The sequence below is a fragment of the Adelges cooleyi genome, unplaced genomic scaffold (assembly GCF_023614345.1).
Source record: "Adelges cooleyi isolate 19-005CV unplaced genomic scaffold, UGA_ACOO_1.1 ACOO_flye_CR_arks_rails_tigmint_CR_PRNA_23, whole genome shotgun sequence".
Classification (NCBI taxonomy): Eukaryota; Metazoa; Arthropoda; class Insecta; order Hemiptera; family Adelgidae; genus Adelges; species Adelges cooleyi.
Window position 1 is genome coordinate 4422937 of NW_026095893.1, and position 20102 is coordinate 4443038.

Below are 20102 nucleotides of genomic sequence, written 5' to 3' on the forward strand. Positions count from 1 at the left end.
GTGGTTTGGAAATGAGTATAAATAAAAAATTATGTTATTCTAACGTCAAATAATTGAAATCTATCTATATACATTTTATATACACAATGACATTTTTTTTTATATTAACTTGACAGATAATATAATATCACAGATCTTAATTCAAGAAATTCTAACCAAAAATACTTTTACAAAATAAATAATTTTATAATTTTAATGACAGTAGTTAATGATTTACAATAAAAATTTAAACAATCAAAAACATTCATACATATATTTTATAATAGGTACTTCACGCACAATTCACGTACTGTTACACCATATAAAAAAACCCTAGCTGTAAATGAATGTATCAATACAGTTACATTTCATAATTGTTTCAATTAAATTTGTTTTTTATTGCAACGACTCTTAGCTGTTGATCTCAATTTTCTAATAATCTTACTTCTCAGCATGGACCGTTTTTATTTTATTGCAATTTGATAATATCATCAATAACACTTAAGTACAGCGTGTAAAACGGTTTTACTAAAACCATCCATAATCGTTTAAATGCGATGGCATTTACCAAATGAACATACCACTAAACTAAGTACAGTATTCAGTTCAGTGGTACATACATATCTATCAGTGGATCAGCTCGAATTAAATATATTGTATTAGTATTAAATTATTATATTAGGCATCAGCGATGACTGATGTATTTACAAGAGGTGTTTAGGATGATATATTATCCCTAACCCCTCAGAGCTTTTAATTTTATAAAAATATTATTATTAATCTATTTGTTAAAAAATTATATTAAGTTATAAATATTATATTTTTAAAATAAAAATATAGCCAGTACATTTTACTTAACTAACTGTTTTAATGACTTATATTTTTTTTTTATAAGGAAACTTTTAAAAATGGAAACAATATTTTATCCAATTAAAATTTAAAAATAATAGAAAATGTAAATAAACAAACGTTCATCAGTGGTATGCAAAAGATAAAATTGATCTTAAATTATAAGTAATTTTAATTATAGTATTTAATAGGTACATAATTCACCTTTATTGGTCCGACTATAAGGGGGATAGGGGGAATTTCTTTTTGTATATCATCCCCAGATGCAAATTGTAAATACGCCACTATAGGCATTTAACTAATTAGGTACTTTCCGAATTCATTCTTCATGATTAAGAAGACTGAGGTCTGAGAAGTGATTATACATGTCTACATTTTTGTTAAAAATAAAAAATGAAATTCATATAGTGACATTTTAATTTGATTTTAGCAAGGGACTTTGCACAACTTAAAAGATACAAGCATTATTTATGTTAGGTGTTAAATGTTTTCAGTTCTCAAATACTGAGTACACAACTAGAATGCATAAAAAATTGAGTTCTTTAAACTTAAAAATATATGAATAATGCCAAGTGGTCAACTAATTATCAGTACATTTATATTTGCCGTTATTATTCTATAAGGCTGTTTTAATAATAACACTACTCAGACGATAAACCTAAAGTATTTGCTGAATGATAAAAACCAAATAATTGTAGAAATTTTGAAAAATGTAGTCAGGCGCCATTGATAATAATACAAATGTGGTATGTTTTATGTTTAACACTTAACATGTTATAACATATAACTTTTATGTTTAACCAAAAGCTACTAATTATCGTTATTTAATATATCTATTATAAATGGTTTGAAGTTTGTACAGGGCGTTGCCTGTAAAATCTACAGACAATCCCTAATATTACTTTCCTAGTATTTTTCAGTTTATTTTTTCTTCAGTCAAATTAAACAATTCTATGCAGGAAGTATATTTTATTAATTGAAACAATTATACCATAAAAAAAGTATCATTACTTTTAAATACATTAAATAGAGATATTTCTATTGTTAAATATGTCTAAAATAATTTCTGATTCATCACTAATGTAAATACCTCAAAAATATTGTTTTTTTTTTTTTGTTTATTGTGCAAGTATGAGGTATTGTTAATTGGAATAATTAACAATAAATAAATTACTTTTTTGTAATATTTAAAAGTAGTAACAACTTACTTTACTAACATTTATTTTTGGTGCGGATAACATGTTATACAAATAAACACAGTAATAATCAGCGAGTAGGGAAATAACTAGAAAATACCGTTGGCGTTGAACGTGTTAAACAATTATTACTCTGTTATATTGTCTACTAATTCAGAAAATAAATTAGCGATATCTTCACAATTAGTACTTTCAGAATTGTTAGGCTTATCATCGATATCCAGATAAATTCTATAATCTTGAGGAATAGTTATGTAACTTTCAAAACTACTATTTTTCAAATTCATTGAGTGCAACCAATTTAGTGGAATTTGTTTTGATTTACACTTCTTAAAAATCATGCAATGCATGTGCGTAAGTTTTTCATATTTAATACGCCAAAAACCTAAATTAGCTAATGCAAATTTCCAATTTTTCATAAGTTTTGAATTATGGGTTGCATGGGATGAATCTGGTGTAGCTATAATTAATAAACCAGCTGGTTTTAAAATACTATATGCCTTCTCACAACATGTATACCTTTGCCACGGAGTCGGAAAATATTCTAGTAAAAATGAAAACACTACTACATCAAAGCTAGAAAACGGCAATGTATAGCAAACATTTTTAGTAACACTGAGCTCTGCTCCAATATTTACTGAAAGAAAATCACATTTCACAACACTTTCAAATGCTGGAGCTATATCTATAGGTAACACTTTAAAAAATGAATAGCTTTTAAAGGGGTTATAACAACTTCCTACATCAAGTAAGTAATACGGGTTATCAGGTTTAGTACATAGGTCGTCAACAATGTTCACTTTAAAACGTTTAGCTAATAACTCCTCTCGTTCATTTTCATGAAGAAAATCATCTTCAAAATATTTTAGGGCATTTTGTGCAATCCATGAAATTCTACAGCTGGTAATTTCTTGTTTGTTATTTGCGTCCCAAAATTGTGAAGCAAGTTGATGCATTGTACTGGAATAGTTCTACAACATAAATAAATTAACATTTACAAAATAAAATATTAAAAAGTAATGTAATAGAGAACATAGAGAATTTTAAGTCAGAAATGTAAATATTACAGACATAGTACTAAATGTTTCTCAAAGCATATTTAAAAAAAATTGTTTTACATTGATTTTAAAATACACAGATGAAGGGTCTAGGGATCCCTAAAACCATTTAACAGAACAAAACTTAAATCATAAAGGTGTACATTTTTCAACATGTGATAGTATGAAAGGTTTATCCAAAAACTTCAGGTAAATTATATTTATATAGAATAATTTAAAAGAATGTATGTTAAAATTTTTTTTAAAAAATTTAAATACAAAAAAAATATTCCAGAGTGGTTTTACCCCTGGGTCCTTCAGATAAACAGGGTTATGCTTAATAACAGTGACCTATTTTATAAAGATTTTATGCTGTAAAAAGAGGATAATACCATTGATAAACTATGACCACAATATTTCTTGAAAGTGGAAAATCCTACTTTTAACAAAATCAATGTTAAAGTAAACAACATCGCTTATATGTATATTTTTTAATATTGGGCTTAATATAACAATATTTTTATTTCATTATCTTAATTTTTATATACAAGTCAGACCAAGGCAAAACATAACATTTATTTTAAACGTTTTTTATGTTTTTCTGACTAAGTGTTCTTTATTCTAATTAATTTCACATAATAATAAAGTAAATATACTTTTAAAAGTAACTCATCCGAACAATGTTTTTTCCACGCTTCATCAGCACCAATTTCTTGTGAACTTAACCTTAAATTCAAATGACACTGTTTAATAAATTTTGCGTACTGTTTATGCTGGTATTCTGCCGGCTTTCTTGACTTAATTTTGCTTTTATGATTAATCCTATAACAAAAAAAAAAATGTAAAACCATTTAGTTATTAAGGCTGATATTTATATACCAGCACCTAAAATTTACACTACTACAATTGGGCGCAAAATCAAATTTTTTTATTAATGATAATAATGGTTAACAATATTTAAACAAAAATATAATGCAAAAGGACACAAAAATGTACCAAATTATATTTTTATTAAGCATCTTACTATTTTGTTATTTTTTTAAATATGTCATATGTGAATATTTGCGAACTTTACTTGAAAGTTGATGAAATAAGAGTACATAGGCTTATACACAATATAAAAATTATGTCACAAGTTATTGAAAAACATATAATAATTGTGTGTGACAAAGTAGCTATTAGTCATACTATTACTAACCTAATACTAGTAGTTAAGTCTGAATATTGACCTAGTATTAAAAAGCTCAAGATTATTTTTAAATTTGAAAGATTTTATGAAAAGTCAGTACTTTGGAAGAAGATAATTCTGCTCTCATTAGTAAATACAGGTTCAAGTAATTAATGTCTAAAGAATATTTTAAATTACATAGGATTTGGCGGTTACTACATCATTTGATGCATAAGCAAGTAATTACAACATAAAACACACTAAAGTAGGCGAGAAAAAAAATTGTAAAGCCATCCTCCATTTGACAAAAAAAAGAAAGAAAGCAGAAATTAACATTCATTTAAATATTCAAGTACAATGGCTGATCAAGAATTCAAATAAATATTATTTACTCACATATTGGGTTCCATAGTTATTACACTTTGTCTTGATATAAAGTAATAAAAACTAAAAAATATAATGCATCATAGTTTTATCGTAATTATTGTTTAAGAGAAAATAAAAAACTTTCATTTTAACTGACGAATTACAACATTTGTTTACAGGGATTATAATAATTATGGAAATGTGTTGAAGGCATTTATATAATTATATCATATAAATTACATAGTATGAAGCAATTGAGGTTTTAGTAGTAGGTAGGTGGTCATTGACTAGATTAATTAAATCATTAATAATAAATAATAAAGTAAATGGTATAATATTTAAATATTAACCAAAGGTGATACAATCACACAGTGTTATTCTGTGATAATGAATGATATAATTATTATCACAATTTGTTTTTATTAATGTTGTTATTTTTTTTAATTTCTGCGGAAAATGTTTCTAACATCATTTTAGTACGTAATCAATAACCAATGACATTTCGCCAAGTAAACTAGTACTTCTATGTACAACTTGTGCGTTTAAAATATGTTTGATTTGAAATGTTGTGTATGTGTCTTTTTCATTTCTTATACTCGAATCCTAGAAAATTTTTTAGTATTAGACTACTAGAAACTAAGTACAGTTGTTTGATTAATTGTTGTGTATTACCAATGTTATAAAGTATTTTCGTTACCAAAAAATCATTATTCATTTTATAAACATTCTATGAGTTGATTTATAAAACATTTTTTGGAAATAAAAAATATAAAAACAAATTGTACAACTGTTACTATTGAATATCTATCACCTATTTTTTAAGCATATTATAAGTAAATACACCAAAGTATTTGAGAGTAATGGATAATTATATGCTTCTTTTATGTGTTTTCTTCTTTGTGCTAATTTTCCAAGCACAAGCCCGTACGTTTACAGCCGATGACTGTCCTGGTATGTTATAAAATTTTATTCATGTAAGTATCGAGTATTATAAACAAAAAAATGTTGTTATTTCAGTATGTGTAGCAACAATTGACAAGTTTTCACAAACATTAGAAAATGTGAACGAACCAAAAAAAATTGAAGAAAGTTTTAGATCATTTTGCTTGTTAACCAAAAATGATAAAGAAAAAAGATTAGTAAGTACAATTATTAAATTAAGTGTATTAATTTGAGTTTTCAGTGGCTTAGTCATTGTAATATCAAAATATTGTATGCCTGTTGAAAATTTCACTCAACTCGAGTCCATATTGGGGGTCTAATGCTCACCCATGTCCCCCATAAGAGTAGTCAAGCGCGCCTGCATCCTTGCCTTAAATGTTATTTAGCCCATTAGATAATGATTAATGACAAAATAAAAATGATTATACATTTCACTGTTGATCATATAAAATTACCTTCACTATTTAAGTTGGGAACAAATCTACTTTACCGGACACCTTTTTTTTTTCGATTTTTTTTTAAATCGATAGTATTTTGCATGCTGATTACGAATCTGCAAAAATTTTGGGCCGCTCGCACTTACTTTGGAAGTTACAGACGTTTGAAGTTCGCAGATTTTGACTTACGTGCGCGCCCGGCAGGCCCCGTCTCCCGGCGTCCCCCGGGTACTTCGCCGCTCTCGACATACCGGCTGTCTTTTGATGTCGGTGTCGTACTTTAGCGAACACCTTTTTTTTTCGATTTTTTTATTGCCATATTACAATGTTTTTAACGCTGATTACGAATCTGAATTTTAAATCGGGCAGACTTCTTTTTTCAGTTAAGTTTTAATTAAATAAGCCTATAATTAAATAATAAGCCTATGTACTCTTATTTCATCAACTTTCAAGTAAAGTTCGCAAATATTCACATATGACATATTTAAAAAAATAACAAAATGAGATGCTTAATAAAAATATAATTTGGTACATTTTTGTGTCAACTTTTGCATTATATTTTTGTTTAAATATTGTTAACCATTATTATCATTAATAAAAAAATTTGTCCGGTAAAGTAGATTTATACCTTAAGTTGTCTTAAAAATTAAAATTCATCAACCTGTTTAAAAAAACGTTTCCATCATTCATATGTTAAAAATGTGAAACAAATGCACTTTACCGGGCACCCTTTTTCTCGGGAGTATTTTTATACTAATTATGAATCTGAAGTCGAAAATTGGCAGGGTCCTCTACCTCCAAAGTTATAGCTACTTGAAATATGCATATTTCCGCGTGTATTAAAATAGGTGGCTGTTGCCCCAGCTGCACTATACATTTGTTGGCGAAGCGATTGCACGCTGCTACAGTATTATTAGTTAATTATTTATTTTTATTATTATTATATTATTACTATAATACTACCAATGATATAATATCAATACTGTAATTAACTACAATATTATTTTTCCTAAGTTTTTAAGCTTTAACTATTTAAAACAACTCCCTACACCTGCCGGCTTCCGGAGCCGACTTAAGCCCCTTTGGAACTTCAATAGGATGGGAGCTTACGCTCCCAAAGGAAAAAATTGCTTGCCTAAAGGACTAAACTACCCTAATACAGCTCTGAAAGTGTCAGCGACCTAACAAAACCAAACCTAACATCGCTGACAAATGTATGGTGTGTGGGCAGACAGCTGCGGCCTATCGTTATACATGCGGAAATATGAAATTGTCAAGTAGTTGTAACTGGAACTAGAGGAGTCTGCCAATTTTTTACTTCAGATTTGTAATCGCCTTAAAAAAAACTACAAGATATAGTGTTTTTTTTTATGAAAATCTGGATTTTCAAATTCCTATCACTATTGAAAAACACCTTATGTTAATTTATATTTATTATGATTAAGTTTCAAGTACTTTAGTGACTCCATTAAACTTAAAACATCTGTTTTATAAATTTTAATAATTTTCAATAAATCAACGCGTGTTGCTAAAGTACAAGGTTTCAAACTTAGTACCAAAAGGTATGTGTTTCTGATTCTACAACATTGGATAACAGAAGAGTCTCAGTTCTTATCATTCGAGGAGGGCACATTAGAAATTATAATAAGTCTTAAAAAAATATGTTTATGTGTATGGGCACTCACTCAAGTGCATTCATTATTATTTGCATAATAAGTAAGGTGCCAAGACTATTATCTAGATTTTATCTGATAGGTACTATCCATGAAATATTGTATGAAGTATTTAGATTTTAGTTTAAAATATAATACTTGTTTTAGTGTTACTACCTAGGTGGTTTAGAAGATTCAGCAACTGGTATTTTAAGTGAGATGTCCAAGCCCTTATCGTGGTCTATGCCATCAGTAAAAATTTGCGAGCGTTTAAAGAAGATGGATGTTCAGATTTGTGATATTAAATTTGGTAATTGAAAGTGTTAATTTGTACTTCCATATTAAATATATGTATATTTTATACCTTTTTATTTTCAGATAAAGAAATCGATTGGAAGACTGTAAACCTTAAGAAACTTAAAGTCAAAGATTTGAAAAAGATATTAGACAACTGGGGTGAAATTTGCGATGGCTGTTTAGAAAAAACTGATTACATCAAACGTGTTGAAGAATTAAAACCTAACTATGTCAAAGAAGAATTGTAAAATAATACTTATAAATTAATATTATGTTTTTTTTTGTACAATAAAACACACTATTTAATTATTTCTTTGTAAATATATATAAAATGGCAATAAAAAGGGCTATCAAAAATGAGCATTTTTCACTACTATATGGTTATTTTGGAAAAGGTTCTCGATTTCCATCGATAAAAATAAAAATTGTATTACTATGGGCTATAAAATGTAAAAATTAGCTACCAATACTCATTTCGTTAACCCTACAATTATAACAAAAAAATTAAATACATATTATAAATACAACATATTTTAGAGTTTATTTCAACCCAAGATGATTTTTTGTTATAACATTAGAACATAGAGTTAATTTTTTAATAAATACAAAATTGCTTTGTTTTTGGTGTTTTTTTGTTTTTTATACATAAAAAATTAGAGTAATAGTTTTTGGAAACTGTATCAGTCGGTTTTACAATACTTCCATTGGGCTTTGGCTAAGACTACTCTCAGCATGCGAAGACAACATGGTCGATACTTCATCGTCCATTTCCTGAAGATTCGAATTATCGTTTTCTTGACTATTGGTTTGCATGCCGTTGCTGGTTGATTGCTGTTCTGAATCGTCCCAGTTAATTTTAAACCTAGTTACCCTAGGTTCTGTGCCCAAAATGTTTCTAGTCATCTTTAACAAACAATGTTTTATTTATAAACCATTCAAATAAAAAATGTATAAAATATGAAAGTAAATAGAGCAGTAAAATATGAAATCAGTAACAAACAATGAAGTGTATTTTCTTCAAAGTAAACATTTTTAAGCGATTAGTATTTTTCGTAACTGTCTTATTCTTATAACTATAAATGAGATGACCTAGCAAGGTCTTATAAACTCAATTCAAATTTGAGCTCTGGCATATAGTACTGTGAGTGAGACTCCCAGTGGAACCAAGAGAATATCTAAGTATTTGAAATGGAAATTTCAAAATTACGTTTCTTTTCATACCGAAATGATTTTGTGATAATTTTTTGGCCAAAAAATCGAAATGTGATTTCGAATATTTGTATAGTTCATTTATTACTTGTGTTGTTTTAATAAAGCACCATTTTAAAGTTCTAAATATTACTTTAAGAGAAAGTCAAACTGAATTAAAAAGAAAAAATTCTGAAGGAGAATGTCTATTTTATAGAGAACTATTTTAATATTTTTTTTTTAATTTATCGTTATAGCCTGAATTTGATAAGTTTTTAGACTTATTGGCGGATATTAAAAGAGAGCTTGGGATTCTCAAAACCTTAAAATTTTAAATTAGTGCTACAATTATTTTTACAGATAAACTACAGTATAGCACTAATATGTCATTTAGTGCTGTTAGCGATTCACAACTCCTGAATTTGCATGAACCACAATTGATTACTTAGAAAAATTTATCTTTTGTAGCTTATCTGTATTTTGCAAAACCAATGCTATGTAAAGTTAAACCAATATATGTTTAAAATACAATTCAAAAATTGTATTCTTATGTGGCAATTATAAAAATTATTATAATTAATATTACCTTTTCAAATTGTGGAGTTGCTGGTGGATTTTCCTGTAACTCGGGATCTGTATACTCATTGTTTATGAAATAGCCGACCCTGACAAATTCTTGATTGCGATAACAACAAGTTAATAATACAACTGTAACACCGACAGCATCTTGAACGGGTATTTTAGAAACATCTGGAGGATTTGCCTATAAACACCATATGGTTTATATCTATTAACTTCGCCCTTAACTAGAGGCATGCAGTATCACGTGTATATATATATATATATTTACTTTATAAGAACACACCTATGCAGAAACCAAAATGGCATTTCTCCTGGCTGAGTAGGTGCATACAAGAGTAACAAGTTTTGGTATCTGCACAGGTAAGTTCTTGGTGGCATGGAGTATAGTAAGAATTAAAAGAAGCTACCACATTAACAGGTCATCAAATTTAATTATAACTGTTCAGGTAAATCTAGAGCAAAATTTATAGGATCCGTATAAAATTATCTGCATCAATGAGTACCAGTTCTAAAAAATTTGCCGGTATAATAATTAAAGATCTTAAAATAAATGCAGTATACATAATATATAGCACGTCTGACAGTTCTAGTTCTTTTTTACCGATTGAAATTTAAAACGGAAGAGTATAAATGTAACATAACTGATGACCCCTACACAATGTAGACAGTTGTCAGACTTTCACGTGTTTATCTTTTTAAAGAGCTTTGTTTATTTCAATATCCATTTACTATATAACTAGGATTTATTAAAACAAATGGTAGGGATTCGTTATTTTTATTCTTAATTTTTTGTTTGTGTTCATAAGGGTTTTAAACATACTTCAAAGACAAACATATGTCTTCCTTCAGGAACAGGACCCACGTAGATTGTATCTAATATTTGATCATGTTCTTCACTCTCTGCTGAGCCAACATAAATCATTTTCCATTCTAAATCTAATTAACATTTAATAAACAATAAAATATTATTGAAACTATGAAATACAATTAATATTCTGGTTTATTTATTACCTTCATTTAAATCTTCTATGCATTCAAAAGTGAGCTCAAACTGAAAAGGATTTAAAAATGGAGATGGATTATCCAAAACAACAACATTTGACAATTGTACTTTAGCCATGTTGTTAGATTAACACCTAATGAAATCAGATCATAATTAATAACAAATAACTATAAGAATTACTATTTTATTATAATTTTAAGTCAGGCAAAAGAAATTTCTAATTTAAATGTAAGACATTTTTCTACATTAATGAAAATCTAGTTATTCTTATAGTAAATTATATATAGTAGTAGAATCATATACACAGTAAATCAGATTTTTCAATTACTGAAGAAAAGATCTAGTTTTCCCAATGTAATGTTACAATCAACATATTTTTCAAAAACACCTATTTCCAAAAATGACAAACTAAATTTACTTAATTACTTTTATCCTCGGAGAAGAGGTAACGGTGACGACAAGCACCATTCTGGTGGAGCTTGTCGTCAGCGACCTTGAAGAGGAGGTGACGGCCAAGATGGTGGAGGAAGCATTACAATGCTTTCCAGGAGCAGAGTTAGGAGTAACTGTAGTCCGGGTCGTGCCGGGCTTTAGTTGTGGCAAGTCAGCCATCATCAGAGTCCTGCGTGCACTCGGGCTGCAGTTGGACAAGGTAGGTGGCCTACTCGTGGGGCTTGTACACTGTCGGGTGAAGCTTCGGCTTCGTCTCGACAGATGCTACAAGTGCCACGGGTACGGTCACTACATGCAGGAGTATAAAGGGCCAAATAGGTCTTTGCTTATCATGTGGTGGGGCGGATCACCGTGCAGTTCAATGTACGGCTCTGCCGCATTGTGTGGTATGCAAGGATCGGGCCTTGGCATTTGACCACTGCCCCGGTAGTAGCCGTTGTGCGGCGTACCAAGAAGCGAGGATGAAGAAGAATATTTAAGTGTAAATAATTAAAATTGTAACCTTGTAATTTCATTATGTGAGCCCGCCCCGCGAAGGGGAAAACGGGTTTTTTGCAAATAAATAATTGTGACATTAAAAAATTAATAAACGATGCGTGCTGGGGGGGGGGATGAAATGACTAGCGTCAATGCCAACCCCCAGCCTTCGATTTCAATGAAAAAAAAAAAAATTAATTTTATCGGAAAAAGCAAATTGACATACTTTTTCTAAAAAATGACACCTATGCTACAAACAATTTTTATAAACTGTTAAAATTGTATAAACAATTAAATGGTTAAAAGATTATACTAGATAATCAACTTTTAAAGGAGGAGGAGTGGTCAAGTGGGTAAGGCGGCAGTGTGTTAGCGCTCACTGTCGTCGGTTCGACACTCGGTCACAGGCGCTCCGTTTACTGGGCGAGCAATCGTCCGGTAAAAAGGAACTGCCACCCCCCTCTCCGGCGACGGATTGACGACCCGTCCCGGAAGCGAATTTATCAAGAAACCATCTCATGATGGCAGCGTTGGGCCTTCATGGCCCGTTAAGCTACATGAAAATGAAAAATTAACTTTTAAAGATTTGAATAATAATTATTATATTTGAGCAGTTGTAAAATTAATATTAATTAATGTTAGTATTAAACTAAATTAAGTTTAATTGGTATTAATTATTTGTTTTAGTCAAATATGTGAATTTTTTTAGCACTAGCTATTTTTGACTTCAAATTTGTAATCGGCATAAAAAAAGGTGTCCGGTGAAATGAATTTCTACCAAAACATTTTCCACTTTTCTAAGATGCTAACTAGTGATGGGACATACTCAAATGTTTGAATAATACAAATAATTAATATCAATCCAACTTAAATAATATAAATTCATATTTAATTTAAAACTAATCAAAAGGTGATAATTAGTCTAATTTTTAAAATTAAGTATTCAAATTTGAATACTTTGAAGATACAAATCCAAATTACAACCATAATACATAGTGTGTTATATAGTACCTATAGTACTTCGTAACCAGTGTAAAAACCTTTTAATAAGGTTTTATTGTTTACTAAAATACTGGAACCAAATCAGAAATGTCCACCATAAATATTCTGAATTCTAGTCATGTTTTCAAAAGTATATTTTAATAAGCAAATATATTCATTATTGCATATAATTAAAATGTAATCAATATAATAATTATTATAATTTTTAACTTAAATACTCTATAGAATACATCGTGATAAATGCAAATGAAATCAAATCCATTTGTCCAATTGTATAATAGTAAATAGATTCAACATTCTTTTTTAAAAACTATCAAGTTAGAAGTTTTGAAACATTTCTTAGCTGTATACAATTAAATAAAGCGTAGAGAAATAAATAATTTGATATCTGTTATAAAGCCGACCTCTGTTACTAAAACAGTTCGTCTACACATTTTGATCATTAAAAGCTACTAAATAAAAATAAATTAAACAAAATCATGTCACTCACCTCAATAAGTTTAACTACTGATTAATTTTATTATATATTAATGATTCATAAATAATAATTAATAAATGATGTTGGTGCAATGAAATTTATACACAATTATTAAAGACTAGAGCGTCGGCCGTCGGGAAATGTCAGTTACCGTCATTACAAAATACAAATAATATGTACCTAATAACTAAGCATTAATCTGTTAACAAAAAAACTAAGAATATTTCCCTCCAATCAGCCATTTTTTTTTATTTATCAATTTATCAGATGTTTATTACTATCAGTCATGGAAAACTTTAATACAATATGGTTGAAACCACAAATGTAGATAAAAAGGTTACTCGTTAATAAATTTTATAGATAAAGATTTTCTTATCTGTGATTAAATGTTCAATACTTCAATTTTTTATTTTTTTAAACCTACTGCCCAGTGCTCAGTGCTCACAGAATATAATTTTTTTTTAAGTATTTTGAAAAATTATTAGTTAAAATATTTGAACGTAGTGAAAAGTTAAAACACCAAACAATATTTCCATATCTATGCATTAAAATTCAGCTGTTCTTTGGTAAAATTAAAGCTTCATAGATCTAAAATTTCAATTTTTTTAAGTATGCAAAATTATTTTTGTATGATATTTTTGTTATTAAACTGTCTTACTCTTCTTCATCTTGTATACACTGTCTATTAATATTTTGTTAAGCTGATTTGTGTTATTTGTTTTATTTTAACTGTATGGCTTCGAAAATGTTGGACATGTAACTGTATTAGATTGTTTCGGTTTTATTTTTAAAGAAAATGTGTGGTATGGTGAGGGACTTGATACAAGCCTCACCTAAAGGTCCTGGGTGGTTACCCGTCTTGGAACGAGCAGTGACACATGCAGCTGAAGTGTCATCAAAGTTCACCTCTGAGCCCAGACCATGTCTCTTAAAAATGATTATACATCATAATATTATCAAATATATATTTTATATATTCAAAATAAGACATCCATTTAAAAAAAATGTGCATTGTGCAAATTAAAAAAATCATTGCTAGAAACCAAACAAAAAAATTATTTCTAAATTCACAATAGGAGTACACTTTTATAACTATTCTCACTCAGGCGCGTAGGGAGGGAAGTGTTATAGGTGTTGTAACACTCCCCCTCGGCCGTGTTATGGTTTCACATTCCTACATTATTGATAGAGGAAATAATAAATGAACTAGCCTTAAAAACTCGTCGTATGAAAATTTAATTAGTGTAAACGTTACAAATTTGTATATTTGTACAATTAAATAAAACAAAATTTTGTTAAATTATACTTGAAGTAAATATTTTAGATAACACTCCTCCTTTGAACTTCTTAGCTATGTGCCTGTTCTCACTCATTCTAAATACAATTTCATTATTAATTTATATATTTATTTATACAATTGATTTTTAAAATTATATTTCATGTACGAATACGTATTTAACAAACTTAATGATGACCACTTTTTTCTTGAACACCTATCATTATTAATTTGCTAGTTAAATTATTTTATAGACATTTTAATTATTTCAAAAACTTGTTAGCATTTTCATACTAGATTTATAAACATATAAAATTTAACTACACATTAAAAATTAAAAATCCTCTAATTGTAAATATATCCCTTGGTTTTGTAAATTGTTTAAACAAATTTCCAGAAGTGTTTAATATCTGCTAAATAAGCTTAAGCTAAAAACATTCATATAAATAAAAAATTTCATGATTTTTAGGGAAACAATGTCGTTTCTAAGTAAATGCTTAAGATTTAGCATTCCGCTTAAAAACAGGTGAGTTCTTAAAATGTAAATAAATATCATTTTAATTTTTTTATCTTTATAATATTAATTTACTAAATTTGTTTTTAAGAATCCAAAGTGTACCTAATTGGGCTACTGCTAAGTACAGCGTATATCCTCCACATTACGGAAACCCTATTTACAAGAAAGAAGAACTAAATAAATTGTATGAGAATGGAGAGATTGAAAAATTAAAGTTAATTCCAGTTAAAGCAGCCAAAAGTAATGAATCTTGTTCGGAGTTTCATGATCCTGTTGTTGCGTATGTAGTCCTAAGTATCTCAATAACAAATCATAAATATGTTAATATTAACATAAACTAAAGCAGGATGCAAATTAAAATCAAGCAATATGTAAATAAATAAATATTAATCAATATTTTCACTTTGCCAAAATACATTATTCTTACTTAGACATACAATAACCAATTATAAATATAAATAGGAAATACAAAGTAAACAAATTTTAAATTCAGTATAATATATTATGAAGATTTGATTTTCTTACTTAGACATACAATAACCAATTATAAATATAAATAGGAAATACACAGTAAACAAATTTTAAATTCAGTATAATATATTATAAAGATTTGATTTTCTCTTTTACTCAATTTAATAATAATTCTAACTTATTAGTTTGATAATTTTTGGCTCTATCCATATTAGTTCAAGTCATGAAAGTTTTAACAAATTCAAATCTTAACTTATTTAAAATATTTTTTTAATTTTATTCCTTATTATGAATTGTTTATCTATGTATAATTTATCTAACATTAAAAAAAAATTGCTAAAATGTGACCAAAAGAGTATGGTTCACAATAAATGGTATTAAATTAAACATTACTTTAAATGGTCCAACATCACTATGTATAATACTAATAAATCAGTTTTTAATAAAATAAAAATAATGTACTAAATATTAAAGTAAATTTTGTTATTATTTTACAGAAAATTTATTAACTATATGATGCACAAGGGACAAAAAAAATTAGCTAGACAAGTCCTTGAAAAAGTAAAAATATGGAATAGTAAATTTATTAATTTTTTATTCTAAAAATTACATATCATGAAACAATATCTTTACTACTTATTTTAGACATTTGAAAAAATAAAAAGAATACAGCTAGAAAAATATAATAGAGAAACGGATATTGAGAAAAAATATCAAATAACCATTGATCCTGTTATAATATTGAAGAAGGCAATTGCTAATTGTAAACCATTACTAAAATTGACTCCAGTAAAACGAGGAGGTTCATATTACCAGGTAATAAAAACAACTTTTTACTGCTAATTGTGTAACATGATAATACTACGTTTAATTATTTAATGTTCTTTTGTGTATTCATTTATTTAAATCTTCTAGTTATGCCAAACCTTTTGTTGAAGTCAGGCTATTGCCTAACTTACCTCCCAGGTTAGCGATTATTTAGGGGGGAAAAAAGCCATTGTCTAACTACATTTTTAAAAATTACAACAATTATTTTAATTTCTTATTTAGTATTCTAATCTTATTGTAAGAATTTTTGTTACTTTCAGTAAAGTAATATCTTTTAAAATAATATTAAATATTTCCCAATTCACAATTATATTAATGAATATTTTAGTTTTATAAATTTAATATATATTATAGATATGCAATTCCCAATGATAATGTCTCTCGCTATTTGATGTAGCGGAGGACAATTAGGGTAAGTGACAATGTGTTAGTGCTTTCGGTGTTGAACCAATGATAGAAAGAGAATACTCAGTGTCTGGTGGTATTTGTCTAGAGGGAGAAATTACCATCTTCCTCTAAGACAAAGCTATGCCTTAAACAATACAATGTATCACCAAATGTATATCCAAAAATGTTGCATTTAAGGCTTACTTCTGCTCAGAAATACCATTTCCAGGCCAGAGATGCCTATCTAATAAGTAGTATATATTTTAAAGAACAAATTTGTTTAACAGATATCCTTTTTTTTTTTTTTTTTTAATTAGTTTTTATTATTGATTATGAATGTGATCTCAAAAAACCATCAACAAAAAATTTGGGAATTTCAATTTTTTTATTATTTTTATTAAATTTATGGTTTTAATTCATATTACAATTTTATTATTATAATTACTTTTTTTACTTACATTATATGTCTGTTTTGCAGGGTTATTAAGGTTTTAGTATGATCGTATATTTGAATTTCATTATAAGCACTTCAATTTTTTAGCTATATCAACTAAAAGCTATAAAGCAATTAACATAGATTAAACAAACATAGAAAGATCTGGCCAAATTATAGCATCTTAAATCTACGCTATAGTTTTACAAAGATAAAAGGTTTTTATTTTAATAACATTTTACTGTTTAAATGTTTGGCTTACATTTTTTGTACAACTGAAATAATATGAGCAAAATAACTCAATTTTCAGTTTTTACTTTAAAATGTTAAGAAAAACTACTCGACTGGGTCGATTGCATTTATGGAGTCTAAAAATATACTTCCTTAGTAGGTTATTAGGTGGTGCTTAGGTATTTATTATCAGCTTGATCCCAAGACTTAACGCTACTGGCAAATAAAAAATTATGTGGCTACTTGGTAATATTTAACCGTGACCTTACTCAGTGAAATGTATATTTCATTCTAACTACTCGGCCACTATGTAGTAGACTTAAAATTACTAAGCATTAGGTATTATATTTATAATTTATTTATTTTCTAACAAATTATCACAAACGAAGAATGAAAAAAAAAATTATTTATTTAAAAAAATTGAGCATTTGTTTTGTAGAATGAAAATTATATATTACTCCTACAAAATGAATAATGTTAATTTGTTTTAATTACATATTTTAGCTCATAGTTATTTCCTCTACCTTTTAATATATTATTTTCAATTTTTAGTTGCGTCTACTCAATCAGATAATCCTCTTACTTATAAGTTATATTATCTACCCATGTTTTTTTTTTTACCCACATTTTCCGTTACATCAAATTGGCTTGTTGTTCTGCCACTAATAAATACTAATGTTGTTCCATTTCACTTTTTGTAATATTTAATTTCCGTTAATTCTCTTAACATAATTTGAACTATCCCAGTTATTCTCTATCAAATTGCAACTACCAAACTGCTGTTCTCTCTAAATTCGTCGGAGCTATCAATTCTACATTTACATCACCACTTCTTTTTCACATGATTTAAGAAAAATGTATTGTAAGTTTTTATTATTTATTGTAGGTTCCAGTACCAATAACGGATAAAGAGTCGACCTTTTTTGCCATGAGGTGGTTTGTACATTGTGGACGAGAAAAAGATAAGAGTATAAGTTTTGCCGATTTTATGGCTACCGAATTTATCAATGCTTCAAATAACGAAGTGAGAATACCATTTAGAGTTAAGATTGCAAAATAAATTACCATATTTTTTTAATATTGCTACCTAACGCTGTATTTTATACTTAATAGGCAAGAATATGTTTATAAGTATATTTTTAGCTTTTCGTGGTATCCAAAAAAAGAGGTTTTTGGGGTTTTCCGCATATCGTCATTGTCGCGAAAAACTCCCATGTGCTAAAAGCTAATTGTTCAGGAGACACTACGTGTAATTAAATATTTAGTTCAGTGGTAACACATACTACAAAGGAAGTTTTAATTTTCATTAATCATTTATTCTACAATGGAGATAGTTTGTTGGAGTTTTTATCATATGATTTTTTTTCTGTATCCAGATACCAAAACCTCAAATCGTATAAAATTGGCACATAGGATGTTTTTTCACCGCAACGGCGATATATTACGTTAATATGCAGTCGCTAATGCGCATTAAGTTAATTCGGTAGTTAGTATGCATATAAACATGTATTTAATGCGCATTTAAAAAGTTAATTAGAATTGTCAAATCGAATTAAGTCTTACTCCGTTATTAAAAAATATTATAATAATAAAAATAATACAATATTGCGAAAGAATATTGTACAATATTGTGTAAAGAATAACAATCCTTTTTTTATCGTAGAACATAAAGCATTCGAATTTATATTTTATACGAGTTTAAACCTAATATTTGAACTAGGTACCACGTTTACAGGATAAACCCGTACATTAATGCGCATAAGCGACTGCATGTAAACGTACTAAATAAGAGTAACTGGCGGCAGTGCCTTACGTCCAATTGCCTAAATCTCATAAACTACGCCCAAAAAATCGAAATAATTAAAAGTGTCAGTTTCTCTTTGAAAGAAACCTTTTTTTAAGAAAAAGGTTTGATAATAATTTGTTAGTCTGATTGAAGCAATTCAGCATAACGCTAAAAAATAGCGCAAAACAATTTTAGAGCTATTCCGACTATTTTTTGGAAAGTTTTTTTCCCGATTGAAAGGTGTGAATTTGTTTCAACTTTTGGCTTAAAATATAACGCAAGTTGACATAAGATTTATGATCTATAGATTGTATTTGTTCAAAGAAAGCGATCCAGTAGTTCACTGTAGTTGACAAGATACACCTAACATTCCCAGTTCGACATCAAAACTAATAAAAACTCGGATTATTTTTAGAAGGAAAAACGTTTTATAAAATTTAAATAAATTTACTGTTTTTTTGTTATTTAATGTTGTAGACATTTCGTATTTTTAAAAATGTATTTTTCGTGTTCTAGGGACGCGTGTGGAAGAAAAAATTAGATTTGCATAAACAATGTGAAGCCAACAGAGCGTATGCACACTACCGTTGGAGTTAATTAGCCTACAATAACTGTAAAAATAAATTTAATCTATTAAATAAATGATTTCGTCAGTAATATAATAATAAGCGTATTGTTGTTGTTTACGTTGCAAAACACCCACTTGGTATGAATTTTAAATAGACGTTCCTAGTGTCTACAAATATGGGCAACAATACCTTAAGCAAACGAATGAGCTAGTTTCTATTTCCTTTCACTTTTTATAACAGAATTTCATGCCAGTTATAAAAAAAACCCATATTAATTCGAATGTATAATACGCGTGCTAAAGCTGTTTTATTACTACATTTTTTTTCAAATTAAAAGTGCAAGCTAAAATGTTTGAATATAAAATTATTGTATATTTTTTCGTTGGTATAATGGTATTCGGATCGTCGAAATCTACCATGTACATGAAACGTGGTGATCACTTGGAACCAAGTAATATACATACATTTAACTAGTTATTAATAATACAAATTGACTAT

At 28.0% G+C, this 20102-nt stretch overlaps 4 protein-coding genes across 5 annotated transcripts; 2 read left to right on the forward strand and 2 right to left on the reverse strand.

Annotated features, from left to right (window-relative positions):
• Positions 1-237: 237 nt before the first annotated feature.
• LOC126835489 (S-adenosylmethionine sensor upstream of mTORC1) lies at positions 238-4938 on the reverse strand. The gene is made up of 3 exons (XM_050568116.1): positions 4626-4938; positions 3718-3883; positions 238-2995 (listed from the first exon to the last, which is right to left on the reverse strand). Exons 1-3 carry the CDS (start codon positions 4637-4639, stop codon positions 2153-2155), a joined length of 1023 nt encoding a protein of 340 aa, XP_050424073.1. The 5' UTR covers positions 4640-4938; the 3' UTR covers positions 238-2152.
• Positions 4939-5171: 233 nt separating this feature from the next.
• LOC126835606 (mesencephalic astrocyte-derived neurotrophic factor homolog) lies at positions 5172-8543 on the forward strand. Its single transcript, XM_050568294.1, has 4 exons — positions 5172-5546; positions 5613-5734; positions 7795-7936; positions 8005-8543. Exons 1-4 carry the CDS (start codon positions 5456-5458, stop codon positions 8169-8171), a joined length of 522 nt encoding a protein of 173 aa, XP_050424251.1. The 5' UTR covers positions 5172-5455; the 3' UTR covers positions 8172-8543.
• Positions 8439-13307, reverse strand: LOC126835604 (histone chaperone asf1). Its single transcript, XM_050568292.1, has 5 exons — positions 13119-13307; positions 10705-10829; positions 10514-10629; positions 9698-9874; positions 8439-8826 (listed from the first exon to the last, which is right to left on the reverse strand). Exons 2-5 carry the CDS (start codon positions 10811-10813, stop codon positions 8614-8616), a joined length of 615 nt encoding a protein of 204 aa, XP_050424249.1. The 5' UTR covers positions 10814-10829; positions 13119-13307; the 3' UTR covers positions 8439-8613.
• Positions 13308-13500: 193 nt separating this feature from the next.
• LOC126836111 (28S ribosomal protein S7, mitochondrial) lies at positions 13501-19703 on the forward strand. 2 transcript variants are annotated; one of them, XM_050569161.1, is made up of 7 exons: positions 13501-13715; positions 14852-14908; positions 14988-15179; positions 15868-15931; positions 16016-16186; positions 18136-18273; positions 19552-19703. In XM_050569161.1, exons 2-7 carry the CDS (start codon positions 14859-14861, stop codon positions 19630-19632), a joined length of 696 nt encoding a protein of 231 aa, XP_050425118.1. In that variant the 5' UTR covers positions 13501-13715; positions 14852-14858; the 3' UTR covers positions 19633-19703. The 2 variants fall into 2 exon arrangements, with proteins under 2 accessions (XP_050425118.1, XP_050425117.1); XM_050569160.1 differs by having other exon boundaries at positions 13502-13672.
• Positions 19704-20102: the final 399 nt, after the last annotated feature.

Excerpts from the sequence above, each read along its gene's own strand:
- LOC126835489 (XM_050568116.1), bottom strand. Across the intron at positions 2,996-3,717 it reads CGGATGAGTTACTTTTAAAA|AACTATTCCAGTACAATGCA; the intron begins GTATATTTACTT and ends TTTATGTTGTAG.
- LOC126835606 (XM_050568294.1), top strand. The coding sequence starts at position 5,456 with ATGGATAATTATATGCTTCTTTTATGTGTTTTCTTCTTTGTGCTAATT. Across the intron at positions 5,547-5,612 it reads TACAGCCGATGACTGTCCTG|TATGTGTAGCAACAATTGAC; the intron begins GTATGTTATAAA and ends TTGTTATTTCAG. Across the intron at positions 5,735-7,794 it reads ATGATAAAGAAAAAAGATTA|TGTTACTACCTAGGTGGTTT; the intron begins GTAAGTACAATT and ends TACTTGTTTTAG.
- LOC126835604 (XM_050568292.1), bottom strand. The coding sequence starts at position 10,813 with ATGGCTAAAGTACAATTGTCAAATGTTGTTGTTTTGGATAATCCATCT. Across the intron at positions 10,630-10,704 it reads CATAGAAGATTTAAATGAAG|ATTTAGAATGGAAAATGATT; the intron begins GTAATAAATAAA and ends AATGTTAATTAG. Across the intron at positions 8,827-9,697 it reads CAACTCCACAATTTGAAAAG|ATGACTAGAAACATTTTGGG; the intron begins GTAATATTAATT and ends TGTTTGTTAAAG.
- LOC126836111 (XM_050569161.1), top strand. The coding sequence starts at position 14,859 with ATGTCGTTTCTAAGTAAATGCTTAAGATTTAGCATTCCGCTTAAAAAC. Across the intron at positions 14,909-14,987 it reads AGCATTCCGCTTAAAAACAG|AATCCAAAGTGTACCTAATT; the intron begins GTGAGTTCTTAA and ends TTTGTTTTTAAG. Across the intron at positions 15,180-15,867 it reads TTTCATGATCCTGTTGTTGC|AAAATTTATTAACTATATGA; the intron begins GTATGTAGTCCT and ends ATTATTTTACAG.